Source organism: Lethenteron reissneri, chromosome 25, assembly GCF_015708825.2.
Source record: "Lethenteron reissneri isolate LAM-NWPU_2019-01 chromosome 25, ASM1570882v1, whole genome shotgun sequence".
In the NCBI taxonomy this organism is placed as follows: domain Eukaryota; kingdom Metazoa; phylum Chordata; class Hyperoartia; order Petromyzontiformes; family Petromyzontidae; genus Lethenteron; species Lethenteron reissneri.
Window position 1 is genome coordinate 17,183,674 of NC_083803.1, and position 16,934 is coordinate 17,200,607.

General features: G+C 50.6%; 2 protein-coding genes across 4 annotated transcripts in view; one reads left to right on the forward strand and one right to left on the reverse strand.

Annotated features, from left to right (window-relative positions):
- LOC133347356 (mitogen-activated protein kinase kinase kinase kinase 5-like) overlaps positions 1–4,244 on the forward strand; it is a 55,626-nt gene extending 51,382 nt beyond the window's left edge. For all 3 annotated transcript variants that reach the window (XM_061559566.1, XM_061559567.1, XM_061559568.1), the window contains 2 exons: positions 551–606; positions 1,026–4,244. In XM_061559566.1, coding sequence (XP_061415550.1) covers positions 551–606; positions 1,026–1,113 — 144 coding nt within the window. In that variant the 3' untranslated portion in view covers positions 1,114–4,244. The remainder of the gene's footprint in view (positions 1–550; positions 607–1,025) is intronic.
- A 4,632-nt stretch (positions 4,245–8,876) lies between these two features.
- On the reverse strand, positions 8,877–15,212 carry RDH13 (retinol dehydrogenase 13). The gene is made up of 7 exons (XM_061559569.1): positions 15,002–15,212; positions 13,417–13,535; positions 12,782–12,937; positions 12,041–12,145; positions 10,836–11,048; positions 10,335–10,436; positions 8,877–9,829 (listed from the first exon to the last, which is right to left on the reverse strand). The coding sequence occupies exons 1-7, from the start codon at positions 15,064–15,066 to the stop codon at positions 9,525–9,527; spliced, it is 1,065 nt and encodes a 354-aa protein (XP_061415553.1). The 5' UTR covers positions 15,067–15,212; the 3' UTR covers positions 8,877–9,524.
- Positions 15,213–16,934: the final 1,722 nt, after the last annotated feature.

Here is a 16,934-nt window from a genome sequence, read left to right on the forward strand (position 1 = left end):
TTGATAGGTTGTTACAATCCTGAATGTGCTGTTTAAATTCCTTGTTGCACAACTGCTCGCCCAGATGTAGACAGAGCGGTTAGAGGTGATCATTCATTTCCGAGATTCGAGAGTCTGCTGGTTGCACAACCATTGACCAGGTTTTAGTTCTTCGCAGCTCCTTCACTCGCGATCTCCCCTCCTCGGTGAGGGATTTATCTGGGCGCAGCGGCTTCCTCCCATAATAAAAAGCTCTCTGGAAGGATTTGGCCAAACATCAGAAACGGGGGGATCGTCTTGTTAACGAGTTTCGTGGCTCAGTCAGGATTTTCTGCGTAAAGGACTGCTATTTATAAATACACCGCGCACATAGATCATGGGAGAGTTGGACCGGTCTTTGGCCGACCTGCTCATTTGAGTTTTTTTTCAGGAGAACGTTTTCTGTCACTGTGCATTTTACTCTTGACGATGAGGACAGATTTCAAACATCGTGATTCGCATTGAAGTCGGCGATCTCGAGCGAGCACGCGTAACGTTTGGCGTTCTGGGTCTCGCGTGTGTGCGGACGCAGGTCACGCAGGAGATCACGGACCGCTCGCGAGTCTTCCGGCTGCTCGGCTCCGAGAGGTGAGAGCACCGGCCCGGGCCGTGCCCGAGCCAGGAGAGAGATACGGACGGGACGGAGGCGTCGCGTAACGAGAGAGATGTACACGAGACGTAAACATGGCGGTTAGAAAAAGAGGAAAGAGAGAGACAGGCACGATACGTATGGGAGAGTTTGATGTCACCTATCTCTGCCTGTCGTGTAGAAATAGAAATTAAGTCATTGTCCCAACAATATCTGAAGGAATGTGCTGTGAAATTCACATGTTTGAATGTATGTGTACCTTAAATCTCGACTGTGTTATGATGAAGATGATTGCATGGTGATGCTGTGCACGTTCTGTACGTCTGTGCGTGCTCTGCGTGCGTGCGTGTTGTTGCTCGCGAGCACTAAGTGCTCGTGCTCGCCCTGTCTGCTCACACTGGCCCTGTGCGTGGCACAGGGTGGTGGTGCTGGAGAGCCGGCCCACGGACAACCCCTCCGTGCACAGCAACCTCTACATCCTGGCGGGCCACGAGAACAGCTACTGACTTCGCCAACGTCACCCTGCTCATCCATGCCCTGCCCTCATCATCCATGCACCCCAGCGAATGGCACGCCCCGGTCCCCATCCGGCGTGCCACCCATGCCGAACTGTGGGGCGGAGGGCGAGTGGTCACCCGTCGGTACGATGCTGCTGCCGAGACGGGCACGCAGCGCCCAAATCTAAGCACGCCAGCTTATTAAAGGCCCGAGCACAGCTCTGGATCCACTCTGGCGATTGGAAGACAGATCTCCGGGTCCTTGCGAGTGACCTCTCAAATGCGGGGGCAACCACGTGTTCCGCTGAGGTTCCTTACCGCCAAGAGAGGGAGGGGGTCCTCCTGCAGCAGACACTTTCTTGCTGTGGTTGCAGTCGTCACGCGTATGCCGGGGTATGTTAACTGCCGTGTAGCAACATGGGACGTGGCCAACACAGCTGTGCTGCTGCTCTCTCATGTTTACTGCCTCGCCCTGGCCAGGATTTAACACACGGCTTGCCTGGCGCACGATGCGCCGAGTTGTGGACGTGGCCTTGGCTCCGACGCAATCCCTGCCAGCGACTCGGTGACCGGCCACGTTCTCTGCTTTTTCTTTTGTTCTGGCGACCATCTCTGTAAGCTGTTCCCTCAAGAATCCGCCACCGACGACAGGAACGGAACAAACCTGCGGAGCCTCGAGGGGCGGCTCCGCGTAGGCGGCGTGTTTTGCGGCTCCCCTGCGGAGAGCGGCGGGGTGGGGGAACGGAGGAGCCGTGCGATGGGACTACGCACGCCTGCTTGTTGCTGCCGGTGTACTCGCCGCAATAACTACGCGCTGTCTGCCGCACGATGGGCGTTAAAGATCCCACGACGTCATTGGTAAAAGTAGGCCATTGTGTACCGGCTTCATTTGCTGATTTTGAAAAATTACTCGCAATTGGAATGTACGTAGTGATTATCCCCCCCCCCCCCATCGCAAAAAAAATAAACTTGGCAGGACCCTCCTGAAAAACAGTGGTGAGACTCAGCGAGGCATTCCTCCGTTACAAAATAGATGCCCCGGTTCGATGGCCATGGTGGGGGTTTGTGCATGTACAAGATACAATGATTTGCCAGTAGTGCCAGCTACAGCGTCTGTGTACACACGCTAGCGTGTGTGCGTGTGTGTATTCAATGAACTGAGAGTCGGAGCTGCATGCGTGCGCGTGAGAGGCTGTGCGTCTGGTCTTGCGTGCGTGTTTGCGTGAGGTCGCTCACCGCCGCATTGCCACAGAGATGCGTTTGCCACAATAGCTGCCCATCGATCAAAACTCTATGCAACTCCTCGTGGGCCTACCCATCCCACCGTTTCATTCATAGCCACACCTGGAGCGCAAGTTTGAACGGCATCGTCAACATCACCGGCATGCCCATTTAGTTTACGTGATGTTTCCGTTTACTTATCGTACCACGAAAACCTTTATAACGTATTGGACGGCTACCCGAAATTTCATTCATCATCATCATCATACATATCCGCCGTTATCTCTACTCTGCTAGAAAACATACCCAAGATAACCTGACTAAAAAATACCCGTGGACAACCACAACTAGATTGGTTAGAGAGAGAGGGTGCTTGGGAACGCTAGGGACTTCAGACCTATATTTAATTTTGAAATGCGTAACATGTACTGGTATTAACTCTGAACGTGAGCGTGCACGCCTGTGCACGAACGTTACGCTCGGCCTCGTAAAGCTAAACACAGCTGGCTGTGTAAATGCTATCGGGGTTGACCGTTTACCCGCACAGACAACAGTTCACATCCGAGCTGGGGTCACGACCCACAGGTGGGCCGTGGCCGTCATCGCAGCACGGTTCTTCACGTGCTGTATTATTCCACCTCGTGCACTCATTTGTTACAAATATGGGTTTCATTTGTCGCAAATGTGCGAGAAAGATCGAGAGTGGTTTGCTGGAAGGAGACTTCCAAATGCCGTATATATATTCTTGTCGGGCATGCGGAGCCTTTGGGCCGCCCTTGTTGAGCACGCCGCTTGGGTCGTGAGCAGTGGCTGCCCTCGGGGAGCGAGCCCCACGTGTCCTAGAGGCGGCCGTGACTGCTGCCTTGTCAGCTGGTACTGCGTCGGCACATCTCGTGGCTCGCGGTGGAGATTGTCGATAACGCAACATGCTTGTGTTCTCAGGCACATCATATGTCAATGTGTTTATTCATAGTCACAGCCACCGATGTATTTGCGCGTTCCTGTATATACACGTAACGCTGTACTGTATTGCGCATATATGTACAACGTTTCGCATTGTCATCACGTACATGGGCTTCAGGTATGTCTTCACCAAAAAGGGTGAGGCTTAGGACTTGAAATGAAATGGCATGCATCGTTAAACGCTGTCCTTAACAAAAAATGATAATTTCCCAGAGAAGCGACTGTCCCTTGTCATCGTTACGGTTTGCTTGGTGCAGCTGTAATTGACGATGGCAATGGACCACACCATTGCGCTCTAACAAATCACACTTTGGGGAGGAACTGATCACAAAAGAGATTTAGTGCCTGAGAATCGAACTCTGCATTTTTAAAGGTCGTGCGAGTATGTGTGTTGTGACTCAGTTTTACCCTACAAGCATGTATTCACATGAGCACTTTCACCAGTTCATTTTCATTTATTTTACATTGGAACAAAACATTTCCCAGGAAAAGTCATAATAATTTTCAAACCTGTCAATCCACTGCTGGATGAAGCAACCCATGCCGTATTAGCCATGAGTATTTTTGTTGACTATACTTCACCAAGCTGGTCAGCACGGGTTGAGGGATTTATGTAATATAACATTTTCCAAATTTTACATTGAATGAGGTATTTTTCCTCAATTTTGACCACGGATTTCTATATTTTGACATTAACGTGCAAGTAGGCCAATGGTAAAAATGACGTGAGAATGTGCTGTAACAACATCACGCGTTTTCACTCTGGGGCATACGGGCCGGTATGCTAGCGTGCATCATCATCGTTCATTAGCAAAATCTTGCTTTTTGTTTGTTCAACCCCAACAGATGTCCGCAAGAAATGTAACAAAAAATTCCGGCAATGTTTTCAGCATTTTCAAACGAAACTCGGACACATCCCGGTGCAATTGTACTGAATAAACGTCTGAAATGCCCCAGTCCACGCGCACAGCGACGCGTGCCGTCGCCTCTCCGTTCGTCAGCGGCCCCCCCCCCCCCCCCACCGTCGTTTGACGGCGGTGGGGCGCCAGTGTTGGGACTCGTGCAGCAGCTGAGTTGTCGGTGTACGGAGACACTTTTGCATGAATTTATCACCCAATGTGTATTTGGGATTTTAGATTTTAATATCGTACTTTCATGTTTTGTATTATCAGTGTCAGTTGCCCGACGTATTGTTTACGACGCTCATTATTATTTAGTGTTGTACTTTTTGGCTGCTGTTGTGAAACTGCCGTCGTTTACAATGTGTTTTGTTACCGCTCAGATGACGTAGTCTTACCACGTCAGTAGCCACACACTGCTTGAGGTTGCACGCGATCATAAATGCTCAACACTTTGGGGACCACTCGCGTCACGCCACAGCATCATAACTACTAGCATCACCCAGGAATGCCTGTCCTTAACGCTCGTGACGTCACTCCACATCGACCAGCCCCCCTCATTAATATTCATGAGCAGGTGACGTCCCCAAAATGGGTACCCCCACCCATCCTCATTAATAATCATGAGCGGGTGACGTCACTCCACATGGGGGGCCGAGGCGCCTCCTCCCCCCTCCTCGGCGTCAACTCACAACCCTCACGACAAAGGCAGAACAACCCTCACGTCACGCGATCTCCGTAGCGCTGTTGAGACATCAAAGTAAAAAGGACGTCACCATGAACAAGGGATTATAACCTTGAAATTAAACAAGTCTGTGTCACCGCGCCCTTACAAGTTACACACGAATTGATGCTTGCAAGTTTCAAATTTACTGCAATACCCCCGTCCTTGGACGGGCAAAAGGCGAGTAGTTGTATTTATTAGCGGTGGAGGATGAACACTCCTTTACCGGAGCCCAATCGTCTGTCTGTCATTTCCTCTGCCGGTTCCCCTGTGAACACCTCTTTGGCGATACCTGTTGAGTACTGATTTTTTTCAGTGAGGTCTGGAGCCCTTCAAATGCCGTACGATTAGCATGTTTGGCTACGTACGGTGCGAAAGAAGTTCGGCATACATACGTACGTGTATCTGTTGAAGCAGCCACCAGAAGTTAGGCAGTATAGCGCAATTAGCTCTGATCAAAACTAACACGTTTCCTAAGTGTAGCCAGGTAGAGATGTGTGGGTAGGTGTTAAGCAGGTAGATCGCTAGGTACGTAGCCTTTATTTAAATCGAGTACGAGTCTGAAGAGATGTTACTTTCGCAAGGGATACCTGGGAAAAGAGAGGTGCCATCTGACAATTCAACCCTCCTCACGAATTGACATGATTAGGGGGTCACTCTTCGATTCAAGAACCGATAACTGTTCGGCATTGTTGTGCATATACAATGCAAAGTACATAGTGAGGCTATGCAGACGCATACCACTCCTTTCGATATCACTTTATGTTAAAGACAAAAATCTGCGGAAGCCGGAGTAGCGCAGAGCACTCGTCTCTGGCAGCAGAGCCAGCCACGAGAATTCCCGGAGTGCTGCCGCAGATTTCTACATTTAAAAAACTCTCGGAGCAGGCCGCGTGACCACCCCGCGTAACGCGTTGTCCGTGTGGCGCTCGGCCAAGTGACCCAGGGCTTGGGTTTGGCGGTTCGTGGGGTCAGCAACTTCGGCCACTTATGTGCAACTGCGCCTGCTGGGTCTCCATGAACCACATTTTAAATGTTTTAAAAGAAATATTTTCTGCACTCAAATTGTCTTGATGTAACCCAGGTCGCCCTTGCAGAAGAGGCACATTTTTGTTTTGTCTTCGTGGGTTTATTTAATCTCCCGGTTAAATAAAGGATGCTGACTGACATACAATATGTATGATTTGGGGGGACATTATTTGTTATAGGTTATAGTTGTGTATCGTAAGCGGAATAATTTATTTTCTGCGATGAATTGTTCCATGCATACATATAGTGAGAGGTAGGTGTAATGGTACTGGACAAAATTGATACAAAAACACGGCTCAATTCACTCAAAACCCGTCAACTTGGTAGACGGCCGCGTGCCCACCGCTACGAGCACCCGGGGCAGCTTGAAGCGCAGTGGCAGAAACCCCATACCCGGTGTTACTGGGGGCATGTGCAATATCCACAGCAAAGTGCCTGACACAGAATGAAGCAACTTCAAAAGGGCTTTTAGTTATACCATGCCTCCAAGACGCTTGGAAAGTAAGTTGGTTTGGCACATGAGCAGCACTGCTCTGCTTTGTGGTTTTTTTTTTATCTCCCATCCTCCAGCCGAGCAACACGTCATAGGTTACACAAAAAGCCACACTCGATGCTTTCACAGAGGCTGCAGGCCAGATCAAACTGTGGACACGCGTGTCCTTTGTTGGGCTTGCGTTGCATTGTGGGGGGCTTTTCCCACAATTCAGTGTGGCCCAAAGGTTTTTGTGCAAAATCTGACATCGTTTTTATATATATTATACATTCATAGCCTTTGGTCATATTTTAATATAATACATGTCTGTTTCACTTCCCATTTAATAACTTTATTTTTCGTAATATCGGAACACATATAAACGTACACCTGTAAATGCATTCAAAATACATCACTTTCGAGTAGCGTTCTGCGTGTTTTAGTTGTACTTTACATACGTTTAAAGTGTTATGTTTGTCGTCTTAAATGCTTACCACATCCAAACACGAATGCATTTTCAGGGTTGAAAAGGCCCGTGCTAAATTACGATGATTAACGTTGCCACTCGGAGATAGTCTGCCCCAGTGCATGGCCACACTCCCACACTCGGTGCTGCAGTCGTGTTGAGTGTCCCATTCGAGGCGAAGCCACAAACAGAATATGAAAATAATGAGAATCAGGTGGAAATGTTCTTGATTTTTAGGTTTGCATTGCGTATGCAGTGGACTGGTTGGCTTGCTTGTCAGCAGTTGCTTGTTAATCATAACATCGCAGATTGTCTCTTTAGTGCAAAGCCCCTATTGGATGCCACTTGCACACAACCTTACACGGTTGACTCGTGTACACTTCAAATTTTAATTAACAGTAACATTACCTTTAACTGTGCGAAACATACCGACTTAAAACAAAGTTGAAACTAAAATCCTGAAGGTACATATAAGGTACATATTAACTGTTCCGGTTGAATAAAACATATTCGGAGGTTGTAGGGCGTGCACGTGTGATACACGCACGGGCGTGTGGTGCTCTTAAAACACATGCACCGAATCACGACTTTGCAGACTGTTACAGATTTACATCTCGGATTCAAGTCAGCAATCTACATTGCATCGTGTTGAACAATAATTCTTGGTGGCACTGTAAACCCTTCACTTTTGTCTAATGGGACTAAAATACTTTGTAACGATGTCATGAAATGCCGTCTGTTGCTGCTGCTACTCATCTGGAACTGAAAAGGCCGGTTGACTACACGTTTTGTTTAATCCTCTTTAGTTACACAAAAAAACTGCGCGATTAAAGCCGAAAGAATAAACATCAGTCTGCCGCTCGCCTCTTTGTTAACCGCAGAATTCCCCGGGAATCCCCCTCGCGCCGCTCGTTCCCCCGCGAGGCTCTGATGGCAGCGAAACCACCGTGCTCTGGGTTCCTCTTTTGGGCGACTTGTGTGACAGCCTCGGTGACCGCACTCCGACCCAGTTGATGGAGAGCCACTTCCTCCAACTTCGTGCCTATACTGTGCCGCTCTCCCTTAGAAAGAGGAGTCCAACTCATGTGATGCCAGAGGGGCAGTATCTGCGGATAGTTGGTGGGGAGAAATCAACTGTTACAACCTTTTATATCGGTTCTCAGTTTTATGGTGGAAATCGGTTGTGGTTTTTTGAACGGGTTCAGTTTCTGGCCACAGTGGAAAGTGCAAATTATATGTAAACCTGTTCTGGACATCCCTTATGTTGGCTTGGCCTAAATTGTGTGTTCTGGTGTGGGTTTGGATATAGTCAGCAAAGGCAATGGAGTGTTTGGTGCTGGCCTTACCACCCTCGTATGCCAAGGTGACTTTAATCGGTGCTCGCTAAAAGCGTGTACTCTGGTAGTGTATAGGTGGTACAATGAGATCTCTTCAAGCTCAACCCAAAAAACAAACAGGACGTGTGTATTCGGATATCGGCTAAGTGTCCTCTGCTGTCCTTTCCAAGTTTGAAGCTTTGATCGTGAGAAGAAAAGAAGTTATGGTCAAGTGCATTAATCACTTCCATATATTGTAATGTCATTGTAGTGACTTCAATAAAGTGCTATCAAAAAGTGCCTCACCATAACTTAAAATTATTTTTTCTCTCTCTAAACGAAGCTTCAAACTCATGTCGGAATAACCTGCAAGAGCCGTTTCTTTTTCGATGGCATCGTCACTTCCCACCAACATTTCTCACTAAACACTTCTCCGCATGAGAGCATTGAGATTTTCCGTACCGACGATGCTGGAGTGCCGGAGCCAGGCACGACCGTTCACGTGGTGCCACTTTCCATGTAGCTGCGCGCGGCACTGTCGCAACGCTGTTGTGGAAAACCACTCGAGGGTTTGTGCTAAATCACGTCCTGTTTGTGCCCTGTGCAGCGAGCGGCTTGGCCGGGTGCACGCTGGACCGCGTGCAACACCCAGTGCGGTGATGATCATCAGTGACGGCGTCACTCTCGGGCACACGCCTTTATTAACGCAGTGCAATGCACAGTCAAACCAACACCCGTGGGAGAGGGAAGAGGTCCGCGCACCAAAACATTATTTGCGCAAAATATAAAAGTATCTCACATGAGAACCCGTCGCGCCAGGGCGAGTGTCAGTTTGTGTGGTTGTACTTTGTTTATAGTAAATCTTGACTTAAAACTTTCGTGACTGCAGGAATTCATATTCTTGGGTCTTTCGGTAAAGTCACGTAGATAGGTTTTACCAAAAGACCCAAGAATATGTATTTGTTTATAGTTGGCCACTTGCCCTGGTTGGAAACGTCTCTGATTAAGGCTTCCTTTGAAGCAGTTCGTTGTGTTATTTGACCTAATTATGCACTGTTAGGTGATCGCCAGTGCACCGTGATGTGCCATCAGCAGGCCATGGTGTCACAGGATTACATGCAGGGCTGACTGGCAGCTGTCTCCAGAAAGCACCTCAATCCCATCTCTGCAGCCCCACACTGATGCCTATTGCATTCTCGAGGGGCCTCCCTTATAACTAGTGCTGTCCTACCAGATTGACCCATCATATGGACGAAGCCCAGCCTTCGAAGAGCTTTCAAAGAGGCCATGGGGCACAGTTCACAGCAGCAGCTTGGCCGATCGCCGCAGCCTAGGCACCGTCCTCTGCGGCGGAGCGCTCGGGAGCGCCGGCGCCCTGGCCTTCGTGGCACTCCGATGCTTCCCCCGCGCCACCTTTGCCGCTACCGCCGTGATCGTGAAGACCCACGAGGCGAGCGCTGGCTTCCCAGAGCTGCCGCGCCAGCTCCTCGTCGTTGGCCTTCGTGCCCGGGTCGACTTGCCGCATCCCGTCGAAGTAGCGGCCCGACACGTCCCCAAGCTCCTCGGACACCGCGAGGTTGATGCTGGGCTGGGCGCCAAGCCGAGGGGAGCGCACCGCAAGCCAGAAGAAGGGGCCTGTCACCACGGCACCGCGGGGCAGAGTGACGGGGCTGCACCATTAACGAATCGTCATCATCATCAACGTTATTGCCATAATTTATGTACTTCTGCATTAGAACCATCGGTTAAAGTGACATTAAAATGTTGTTTCGAAAACCATCTTCATTATGTGCCTTGATTCATGTTTATTGAGATATATTGTCATTTTCAATAGCTTTAATTGCTTGTGTTTAATTCAATAACTGATTTTTTGTTATATGTCATGTGAATGTTTAACTCATAGTGGTTTACTTAAATTAGCCTGCGAAGCACTTTGATGTAATTCTGTAGTAGTGCTGTATAACAGCATTACCATCATTATGAATGTGTAAACGAACCCCTCAATGAGGGTAGCCCCTGCTAAATTACAGACAGATTGACAAGTTCACAAAAACAATGTAATCCACCGCAGTCGAGCAACCGCAAGGCATTTGTGCGATTTAATTAGAAACTGACAATCGGTTGCGATATCCGGGCATACCAAGCACGGAGCTGGAGAAGGCTGACTTGTGCATGCCCGTGTGGCGGCCCAGCGACGTGTTGCAGACTCCTGGGTTCACGCTGTTCGCCGTCACCCCCGTGCCTGCACGGCACACACAACGCGGCACACGCGTCGCTGTTGTGTGCGACATGTGCAACTGGGACTGCAACATGGCAAAGCTCGTGCACCTCCCAACAACACCCACATAACTACACATTCTACGGATAACACTCCCACAATACGAAAATAACATCGGATGTGGCACCGTTGGTGGGCCTGATTTCCACATGACCACTGCAGAGACAGGTCACGACAGCACCTCTTGACTGGCCACAAAAATATACTCAATAATCAGTCCTCCTCAGTGATCGCGAGCAATTTACGACACAAGGCTCAATGTGCAACCTCGCCTCTTGATGAGGGTTGACGATGGAATGCGTTGGGTGCGAGCACGCCGAACAGCGTTCTCCGCCGTGTGTGACACCGAGCGCCAGGGCGCACCTTGCAGCTTGTTGCTGAGCTCCAGCGAGAACAGCACGTTGGCGAGCTTGCTGTCGCAGTACGCCAGCTTGGGGTCATACTTGCGGCGCTCCCAATTGAGGTCGGAGAGGTCGAGGCATGCGGCCACCTGAGCCAGCGAGGACACGGTGACGACGCGGCTCGGGGCCGACGCACGCAGCTTGTCCAGCAGGAGGTTCGTCAGCAGGAAGTGGCCTGTGGTGGCATTGCCCAAAACCAGGCTGTAAAAAATCCCTGATAGACCATCAACAACCCCCATCAAACCACCACAACCGCGACCAGATCACTACAATCCTGGGCACCATAACTCTGTTACAAATCCACACTTTACAGCCATCGTCAGTGGCCTTGACGTCAATTGTCGTTATCCATCATTTTAAGATTAAGATCATCAACACAGGATATGTGCGGAGCCACTGAACCACAAAATGTATTAACTTGATGCTGGGCAACTTTGTACTGTCGATAATCAAATTCCTGGCAGGCACAGTTGGTAAATTTAGGGAATTTATAGGCAATTATGCACTACCACAGCATGTTGTCTGCTGCGATGTGAAATTTTGAGACTTGTTTGCAAGCATTGGCCATTGTGTTTAGAGGTAAAACAAAAAACTGCTTTATTTAGGCTAGAAAGCTGCAAATGAGTATGGAGACAACATTCGCAAGATTTTTTGACAATTGAGTTTTTTTATTTATGGGGGAGGTAATAAAGAGTGTCTAAAGAAATGACACAAATGATCCTTATGACGGTATCCCGGGGTACCAAATAATAAAAAATGGCCGAGGCAATTAAATGTTTTATTTCTGGACACAAATTTTGTCCAGGGGTTTACTTAACTCCGCGACTGGGGTACCAATCAATCCGAAATCATTGCTACTCCACGATGTCGAAACGCAGCGAAGACGATTGCGCTGAAACCTTGAACGCTCGCTGTACGCACCGTAGCGGTGCATCGTGCACAGCTCGTCGAGATGAGTCGATTGCCACATCGCCGACCATCAACAGACTAAAAATGACTGCATCACGGACATTAGGCGAGAGCCGGGGTACTATGGTACCCCGGGGTACCGCCATAAGGTTCATATATTGGGGGCTAACAGTAAAACATGTGTAGGTGTAGGTTGGCAACCTATTTGGCTCTACTGCCAACCACAAGAACCATGCTGCTGTTGCTGCTGCAGCTCACCCAGGTGGTTGACTCCGAACTGCATCTCAAAGCCATCCGCCGTTGTGCTGTGTGGACACCGCATCACGGCCGCGTTGTTGACCAGGATGTGAACGTTTTCCTCGTCTGCGGAGGCGTCGTTACCCACAGTGTTAGTGTAGCAACATGCTGTCCTTTGTCAATCCACTGCTCGACGAAGGCCTCCCGCGCCATGTTGATCATGAGGGCTGTTTTAACATGCTTCTAAACACTGGTTAGTGGGGGTTGGTGAAGGTCAAAGTAATTCACTTCCTCCTCGTGCAAACAAGGTGGAGCCTGCACCGATGATAGAATTTCCATATTCCTCTGCCCCTGGCATATGAATCGCTTTCTACCATTGGCAACTGTGTAGTTTCTGTTCAAACATTTTTTAAATATACTTGACATAACAAGTCTAACTGCTGACACCAAGCCTGACTGCTTGTGGGCCTTGTACTTTTGGTGTAGATGACAATGTTAAATAATGGAGAGCTTCACGGATTTTGAATCCTTTTTTTATGAGAATAATCCTGCTTGGGATTTTGGGTCAGTTCCTGATTGGGAATTTACGCATATGGGAGGAAACTGGAGTGGCATGAGAAAACCCACGCATGCGAGGACAACAGTCCGAAGGTCCACACAGGTGTGTTCGCCATCTCCTTGCTTTCATGCATCCTCTTAAAAATCCACGTTTACCGGGCTGACCGTGACAGGGATTGGAGCGAGCGGTACGGCGTGACGCACCCTGGTTGATGCGCGCCGCGAAGTCTCGCACAGATGCGAGCGAGGCGAGGTCCAGGCGGCGTGCCACCACGCGCGGGTTCAACGTCTCCCCGCGAATCTCCCGCGCCGCATCCTCGCACGCCGCCTCGTCACGGCACGCCAGAATCACCCTCGCCCCTGCACGCACCGCCAGCACGCACGCCCCCCCAAAACCAACCCAACACATGTCAACGTATATCCTTGTTTAATATGGGTGCAGTGGTGTAATGTAATTGGCATGAGTCCTCGTCCAAGGAATAAAATGGTCACCCCTGTCCAAGTTCCAATTTCCCCCTTCTTCGTAGCCCTAAGTCACAGATACAGTTACACCGCCTGTGTGGCTATGAATGCACATCAGTGGAATTATGACTTTAGCAGCAGACTGCAACGTTTACAAGCGTCTGAAACCAGTGAGCAACGAAGCTTGGGTTAGCACCAGCTCGTTCATCCTCTAAATTGTCATGACGACCGGTGTGGCGCAGAGCACACGGCAACTGTGTTGGAGAGCGGTGGGCCGCGACGTGCTGTGATGTGGCAACTGCATCACAACGCCGCACCACGTGCCCATGGTATGTGGCACGTGGTGCGGCACGGCGCCGGAGTGCGTGCGTCGTGACCTCGGCGTGCCAGGTCGAGCGCCGTCTCCTTGCCGAGCCCCGTGTTAGCCCCGGTGACGATTGCCGTCTTGCCCTGCAGCACGGCCTTACTGCTGCAAAGCCCGCCATGCATGGAGTCCCTGCGCACACGGTGGTGGGTATGTAGTGAGTTCAACTGAGCCGCAGACGTACTCTTGGAGGCAACACCAACACACGGGGTGACTGCCCCTTAACAGAATAACAACCTATGGTGGTGACCACCAGGGTAATTACACTAATTACGACGTAACTAGCTACTACGGACCGGGACCACAGCTCGGGTCCAGGTCCACGTGTTGGAACGTAGAACGCAGACGAAGGTTTCTTCAAGATGAACAACGCCGGGTCCCTCTGGGGGACCCGGCTTATATTCTCTGCGGCGTGGCCGGCTCCGCCCTTGGCCACGCCCACCTTCCAGAATCATCTAGAAGCATCTGGACCCCGACCACGTGACCATCCCGAGCCCCCACCTGGGGCCCCTTTGTAGACTTAACCGGTCACGTGTCCTCTCGGGTCAACCAGAGTGCCATGGCCTCTAATAACCTCATTCCTACAGCCGGCACTCCCACACCCTGTCCTGTAGGGGTTGGCACTGCACGCCCCACCCAGCACTATCAACCAGCGCTGACCGAGCCCCTCTAGGGCTGGCACTGCTCAGTGACATCCCGCTATGTCACGACAGGACATGGTGGTGGGCACAGGGTGGTGGGTCACGGTGGTGGGCACAGGGTGGTGGGTACACGGTGGTGGGTACACGGTGGACGAGGACCGGTGAAGGCGTTTTTATCACTGGGATTGTCCAATGAGACCACGGGGCTGAGTTTTATTTTGCTTTAACTATCTCCAAAAATATGAACCTATGTTTTTTTTTTATCTTACCTTGTCCATCCAGGTAATGTCTCAACGGGATATCGCCTGGTTAAATCATTCATTATACTCTTACAATTCGAATTGGTGTCTTGAGACTAACACTGCAAGAGGCTCTGTACAAGGGGAACCGTGCACCTGGGTAGCTTGAAGAAGACAGTGGGGAGGGGGGTCACACCATGGCCACTTACGAATTCCATGCCGTTCCTCGCCTGGCTTTAGGAGGACATTTTCACGACGTGTTTATGTCACAGCGCGCTGAGCAATGAGTTGCCCGAGGCAGTAAAGCAAATAGGTGACCTATCTGTGAGAAGTGTTAAAGAGTTTCCCTCTCCAATGCGTGGGTTTTTTCCGGTCGATGGTTTCAACATCGGACAGTTGTTTGCGTGTTTTTTTTGTTTAAATGCAGTCCTTAAAAATCATCCTATGGGGTAAATTCCTGAGTCCGTGGAGGAAATTCCACATTCTTATGGTGGTGACAAGTTCATCTGAACGATGACCACTGATGACTTCCCGCAAAGTACAGTGCGGGTGGACTTCTACTCACAACCCACTCACTATAAAGTCGCGCTAACATCTGCACAAACTTCGCGTGAACCTGTGACTCGATGTGTAGCGAGTAACCTCGTGCGCTAAACTCAACGCCCGGTCCCACCGCTACGCAGCGCCACGCTGCGCGTCTAATCACCCGGGTACTCACTTTAGCAGCACAAATCCTCCCACCACGCTCCCCACCAGCGACGCGGGCAACAGGTACCGGTTCATGGTCGGGTGTAATGGTTAACCGGTTAGTTGTGATTCACAGGTTCGTTTACTGTCCACTCTCATTAAACCCGCAAGCCTCGATCGCCGCCTGTCATTCAAATCACCCGGCGGCCATGTTACGTAGGGAGGAGCGCCAGGTCAGGCGAGGGAGTGACGTCACCAATGCGTTGTTGGGGGAGGTTCCCTACGTAAGATGGCCGCCGCGGTGACGCTGGGGAACATGACGTCAATCGCCCAGTCGTCACCCACCCCACTGTCGGTGACGTCATTGCACACGAGTCACGTGCGAGTGACCCTGACCTTCCCGTCGGCGTCTACGGGTGGCGGCGCGGGACCCGCCACGGCGATTGTGACGGAGGCGCCGCGTGGAACGTCGCAACATCTTACGACGGGTGAATGGAAACTTTTAACGCCGAATAAAAAACTAAAAAATCGTGCGATGTAATAATAATTCATCGCTCCATGCGGCAGCTGCAGGCATTAGGTTAGCAGGTGCAAGTTGAGCTGATTCCGATTATAACAAACAGCTTTAATCCGTGTGAGTTAAAGATCACTGTGTTGTGTGATTCGCACAGTTGTGGTTTTGGGTAGGAGCAGAGTTGAAGTGGACTGATGATCCCCGTTAAGGGGGGCACTATTCACACCAATATAGCGCGTCAGCGTGTTGAAAGAGGCATGCTTGCAACGTATTACTGAGGGGAAACAGTCGTAAGGAAACATCTAAGACTAAAGGTCACCTCTTAAATCACTCCCCCACCCCAAGTTCAAATTCTGTGAACGCAAAACAAGCCGAGAGATCTGAAGGGGAAACCTCGGAGCTGGCCACACTGCTCACGATGAGATACAAACTCGCCTGGTACACACGGGATACAGACTGACGTGGCTTTATTAGACAATCTCATCCAGGTAACATGAACATACCTTGGCCTTAAACACAACATGGTTCTTCTATTGTGAACATGACCCTCCAAAACATTGTAAATAAATAATAAAGATTCACGCCGTCCTAACAAAATAACCAACAGAGCCAACAAACGTCTCGCCTCCCTCAAAAGTAACATTACACGTATTCATCTGACTCATCATCAAAGCATAACATCACAATCACCGTGTCGTCTACCACCTTGACATCTTTACAAAAACTCCGCGCGCACAATCTCCTCCCAACGTCTGGCAACCCCCAAATACTGTCACATAATAAAAGCCGCCACCACCACCAACGACCACATCATCATCATCGTCGTCGTCTCTCAGACGCCGACCAATCTCCGTCTCCCTCCAAATAAATAAAATAAATCCTCCACCACCTCCACCACCTCCCCCTCCTCCACCACCTCCACCACCGTCGTCATCGTCGTCGTCATCCCGCCCGTCGCATGCGCACTGGGCAGGCGGCGGCAGCGGCAGCAGCAGCAGTCGCGAAGCGGGGCCCGGCGGCCGGCGCTGCTGCTGCTCCTCCTCCTCCTCTTGAACCTTGAACCTCTCCAGCTGCTGCCAAGCCACAACAGTCATCATCATCACCATCACCACCATCATCACCATCACATCGTGACCATCAACACAGACGTCGCCACAGACGTCGCGGGTCCGGCGAGCCGGGGAGGACCCCGCGGCCTGCGCGCTCGGGGGGCTGCGCGACCTTTGCGCCGCCTCTGGCGCCTCCTCCCGCCTCTCTACGAATTCTTTAAATTCGTTTCTTCGTTCGGGGTTCTTTTTGTCCTTTCCGTGTTTTGGTTTGGGGGTCGTGCGAGCACGACACGAAGCGAGGGGGCGAGGGGGAGACACGCGGCGAAGCAGCCTCGTCGCCTGCCGCCACACGCGGCGTGTTTCTACCGCGGGGATCAGGCGGCGCGCAGCACGAGAGGGCG